This window comes from Aphis gossypii, chromosome X, assembly GCF_020184175.1.
Source record: "Aphis gossypii isolate Hap1 chromosome X, ASM2018417v2, whole genome shotgun sequence".
In the NCBI taxonomy this organism is placed as follows: domain Eukaryota; kingdom Metazoa; phylum Arthropoda; class Insecta; order Hemiptera; family Aphididae; genus Aphis; species Aphis gossypii.
The window spans coordinates 12,857,321-12,861,228 of NC_065533.1; the positions used below are offsets into that span (position 1 = coordinate 12,857,321).

Consider the following 3,908-nt stretch of genomic DNA (forward strand, 5'->3'; position numbering starts at 1 on the left):
TTAAACATATTTTATTTATATTAAAATTGTCTATTAAATATGTATTTAATACTATAAAATACGTTATGATAGATTTATAATCAAGTTAATTTTTAATTTAACTCGTCAATTCTACAAACTACTCTTTAATATGTAGGATTATGTTTTTAATTTAAGTAATATAAATAAAATAATATTGTATTAAAGCATATTCTTACCGTTCCCGTGTATAGTGTATAATAGTGTTTGATAGTACAAAAAAAAACTAAACACAAAATATAAGGTAGAAAAAATGAATAAAAATATTACCTACCTGTGTCATAACTGGTATAGTAAATAAGAAGGGCTCCGTGCAAGAACAAGATAATTCCGTTTCGAAACCCAAAGCGCGTCTGTTAAAATATTGCATACCTATATGACCTTAATTTATTAATTTTCTTACCAATAACTTTATAATTATAAAATAGACAATGAAGTATAATTAACGATGAGTATACCTATTATACCCATCTAAAATAAATATAAAACTTATGTTAAATAGCTCATTGATATAATGGATATAATTATTTAATTTGTCTTCCTTTTGGAACGGCCGAATGCGTACCGCACGTCAATGTATAATGCATATGGTTATGAACAAGTCAATTTTTAATATAATATTTGTATTAAAGCATATTCTTACCGTTCCGTGTATAGTGTATAAGGGCGGCTTTCACCAACGTAAGAACGGCGTTTATCTTTTTTTGAAAACGCCGATTATTTATTTAAACGAATTAATTAATATAAACGGATTTCACCAAGATCGTTTAACGCTAAACGTCAGTTATAAGTTAACCGGCTAATTTCAGTCAGTTATAGTGATAAACCTGGTTTATAGACGTTATTATTATTTTGTACTTTTGTAGGTACGTACCTACCTACCGTTTTGCTACTGTTTTTTTTTCTAACTTTTTGCGCTTCATCGTTTTAATTATGTCGCGCGCTCATAAACGTGCATTTGCACTTGTTCTCGAAGAAGAGTATGACGACTTTGATGATATTTTCGTGAATCGCCGTCCTAGGTTTATCAAGGAAAGGACGAACGATTTTGAAAACCTAGATGAACTAGATTTCGTGACACGATATCGACTGTCAAAGAAGTCTGTTCTTCACGTATTGGAACGAATAGAAGATCAGCTCGAATACAGTAGAACAGGTAAGTCAGTTTTTTGAACGGTTAAGTATGGCAATGACAAGATGTATAAGCTAATATTGCTAAACCCATACTGTTAAATATTATTGTATAATTTACTTGATATTAGTACCTATATAGATAGCAACTTAGATATTGTATTTCCTACTTTGTACAGAAATAACGGCGTGTCTCCAATCAACCAACTCCTATGTACCCTCAGGTTTTATGCAACTGGGTGCTTTCAAGGGACGGCAGGAGACCTATGTGGTGTCAGTGCTGCGACAGTTAATAGGATAGTGCATAAAGTCAGTCGGGCCATAGCTTCATTGTGGCGAGATTATATTTTATTCCCTGAGACAGATGAAGAAATTAAAAGGACTCAAAGGATGTTCTATCAGAAAGCTAAATTTCCAAGAGTCATCGGTGCTATAGACTGCACCCACATTAAATTCTGGCAATCGCCAGGTATGTACCCAAAATTACTTATAAGATAGGTACCTACCTATAGTTATTTTGTACAAAAAAATAAATTGAAAAAAAAATTAAAATACCAGTTGGGTTCAGTTAACTTTTGGCTTTGGCACCATTGCACCATCGATTAACTTAAAAAAATAACCCATATTTCCATTATGGTTTCAGGTGGTGAAGTACCAGAATCCTATAGAAATAGAAAAGGCTACTTTTCTCTCAATGTCCAAGTAATCTGCAATTCAAATTTAGAAATCACGGACATTGTAGCCAGGTATCCTGGATGTACTCACGACGCTCGAATATGGAGGCAATGCCAACGTAGGGCCAGGTTTGAGAGAGGAGAGTATGGGGACGCTGTGCTGGTAGGGGACAGTGGGTACGGTTGCCGAAGATACATGATGACCCCTCTTGATCAGTGTCATACTGAAGCTGAACATCTTTACAACGAGTCGCAAATCCGAACAAGAAACCCTGTTGAAAGAACGTTTGGGGTTTGGAAGCGACGTTTTCCTGTGTTAGCCCTGGGACTACGAGTTATGCTGAAAAACATATTGCCAATAATAACTGCCACTGCTGTTTTACATAACATAGCAAGAAGAGCTGGCGAAGATATTCCTAACAACACTGAAGTTAATCTACCCGCTCCTTGGGAGGAGATCCTCGTTCAGGATGATATTCATGTACCCCTCCAAAGAGACCTACCTCATCGAAGGATCACGCAAGACAACAGAGAACGTCAAACATTGGTGGATGTATATTTTGAAAGAATGGTTAGGTCATAAGTTATATTTACATTACTTGCAAGATATGTTAGTGCTATTAACTTGAAATTTATATTATTTTATATTACAATTCTTAATAAATAATAAACTCGATAAAAATAATCATGTTTTTGTATAAAATGTTGTCATTTTTTTAATTATGGCTTTTTATTACAATTGATAACATTTTATTTAGGTCAGTAATTACATTAGAAAGTTTTACTGCCTAATAATGTAATAAAAAATATAGGTAGTCTGTTCAACATAGTATTAGGTATATAGCTTTTTTCATAACTATTTAGAACAAATACCTTTTTTCACATATTAAAATAAACAAATTAAAAGTGTTATATAGTTAGTTATTAACAAAGGAACTATAGTTGTTGATTAGTAGTTAAAAAGATATCACAAAAACTCTTATTGCTTATAATAAAATAATAAAAATAAAATAATTAACACTTTATGTAGTAACAAAGGAACCATAGTTTTTGATTACTTAAGAACTTAATTAATAATTAAAAATTATAAAACAGAAACTGCTTATACTAAAATAATAAAAATTAACAAATTAAAAATGTTATATAGTAACAAAGGAACTATAGTTATTGATTAGTAATTAAAAAGATATCTTAAAAACTCTTATTGCTTATAATAAAATAATAAAAATAAAATAATTAACACTTTATGTAGTAACAAAGGAACCATAGTTTTTGATTACTTAAGAACTTAATTAATAATTAAAAATTATATAACAGAAACTGCTTATAATAAAATAATAAAAATTAACAAATTAAAAAGATATCACAAAAACGTCTTTAGGTTAATAGTAATAATAAAAATATAACAGTACTATCAAACTCCCGCATTAGTCATTTTTGTATTGTATATTCCACCATGTCACCAATTTTCTTATCAACATCAAATCTAAGAATTTCGGTTTTCAATTTTTCTTGGACCAATTTTTCTTTTTCAACTTCCAACTTAACTTTTTCATATTCAAGTTGGATTTCCAAGATTTGAATAGAAATAGCATGCTCTTTAGTAGCTTCTTGGGTTGCTGATGTTAAAGTACACAATTTAGCTTCTACTAAGGCTTCTGTTTGAGGTCGTCTAAGTACTGGCCTCCTTCTAGAAGTGTCTGCTACAACTGACTGACGAAGCGTTTGATTTGCATTTTTTGTTAAATTTAAGTTTAATTTGGTATTCCCAGAGTTCTCGTTTGAAGAAATAAATTGTATTTGTTGATGGGATACAGATGGCAGGTCAAACATATCATCTTCGTTATTGATGACTTTTGCACTCACTTCCAAGTTGTGACAAGTTCGAAGAGCAGGAGCAGGAGGAGCCTTCAGCATGCTAGGATTATAGTGAGACCAGTCATTGGCAGCATTTCTCTCCTACAATATTAAAAAATACAAACTTTTTTTTTAAGTAAATCATTGATTAATTATACAATATATATAATATATATATATATATTTATATATAATATACAGTATATTTAATCAATGAGTAAATAAAAT

At 30.8% G+C, this 3,908-nt stretch overlaps 1 protein-coding gene across 1 annotated transcript; it reads left to right on the top strand.

Annotated features, from left to right (window-relative positions):
• The first annotated feature begins 951 nt into the window (after positions 1-951).
• LOC126552358 (putative nuclease HARBI1) lies at positions 952-2,406 on the top strand. Its single transcript, XM_050207046.1, has 3 exons — positions 952-1,174; positions 1,292-1,618; positions 1,793-2,406. The coding sequence occupies exons 1-3, from the start codon at positions 952-954 to the stop codon at positions 2,404-2,406; spliced, it is 1,164 nt and encodes a 387-aa protein (XP_050063003.1).
• The last annotated feature ends 1,502 nt before the right edge of the window (positions 2,407-3,908 follow it).